The sequence below is a fragment of the Condylura cristata genome, unplaced genomic scaffold (assembly GCF_000260355.1).
Source record: "Condylura cristata isolate star-nosed mole 26May11 unplaced genomic scaffold, ConCri1.0 scaffold00060, whole genome shotgun sequence".
Classification (NCBI taxonomy): domain Eukaryota; kingdom Metazoa; phylum Chordata; class Mammalia; order Eulipotyphla; family Talpidae; genus Condylura; species Condylura cristata.
This window is the reverse complement of record NW_004567161.1, coordinates 345,701-346,725: the sequence shown is the minus strand read 5'-3', so window position 1 is coordinate 346,725 and position 1,025 is coordinate 345,701. Positions and strand designations below refer to the sequence as shown.

At 72.5% G+C, this 1,025-nt stretch overlaps 1 protein-coding gene across 1 annotated transcript in view; it reads right to left on the bottom strand.

The window, feature by feature from the left end:
* TBC1D16 (TBC1 domain family, member 16) overlaps positions 1-1,025 on the bottom strand; it is a 19,467-nt gene that overhangs the window by 13,056 nt on the left and 5,386 nt on the right. The window contains exon 4 of the mRNA XM_004695334.2: positions 845-877. Within this exon, the coding sequence (XP_004695391.2) occupies positions 845-877 (33 nt within the window). The remainder of the gene's footprint in view (positions 1-844; positions 878-1,025) is intronic.

Here is a 1,025-nt window from a genome sequence, read left to right as displayed (position 1 = left end):
GCGCCAGGCACCCTGCCGCGGCGGGCACCAGAGAAGCCCTCGCAGAGCCCGCGGGGAGCTGCGGGGAGACCAGACGGCCTCCCGGAGCAGGGACAGACCGCAGGATAGGACCGGGGTCCCAGGGAAACACCTCTCAGCCCCCCTGCAGAAGCACAAACAAGCCCAAACAACAGATCTCCGGAAGCTGCCAGCTGCCCGGTGCCAGGGCCAGGCAGGGCTCCGGGCGTCCAGGCCTTCTGGCTCCCAGGCCCTGGCTCGGGGTCTGGCTGGGCTGCCGAGGCCACCACCTGGCTCCTGCCAGCCCTCCAGCGATGTCCAGCCTCTGCCCCCAGCCAGGCCACTCGCCACGGCCCAACCCCCACCCAGCACCCCCCACCGCGCTGCCGCTGGAGCCCTGCTAGGACGGCCCTGGCCAGCCCGGCCCTCGCCTGGCCGCTCCCGCTGGGGCGCCCCTCCTCCCGGCTCCCTACCTGCCTGTCCCTCCCCGAGACCCTCCCCACCAGGAGCAGGAAGCCAGGGAGGACCCAGGTGTGCCCTGGTCTGTCCGAACCCCTGCAGGCTCCGGCCCCCGATTCTGGGAGCCTCTCTGCCCACGGAGGGCCTGGCGGCAGGCATCTCTGCGCGCGCAGGCCCCGGCGACTCGATGACCTCTCAGGACACATTCCGAGGGGACGTTCAGGGTGGGGACAGTTCTTCCCAATGTGGCCGGTGCGCGGCCCGAGGGCGGCCCTCTGCGGGGCCTGGCACGTGACCCCTCGCCTGCTGGCCCTCCACACTGGCTGGCACCTCTGGGCTGAAGCCAGTGTCGGGCCCCCAGGGCCAGCTGGCGGCCACTCATCACCCAAACCGGAGCCTCGATTCCTGGCACTGCGGAGGGCTCCGGACGAAGAGCCACAGACCGCAGCCGGCTGGTGAGCGCAGACCCTGGGGGCAGCGGCGGGGCCGCGTGGCCGGTCAGCAGGCCCTCTGCCCACCTTTCCCGGCAGTGATTACCGGCTCACGCGGTCAAGGCTTGCAGGCCGCCG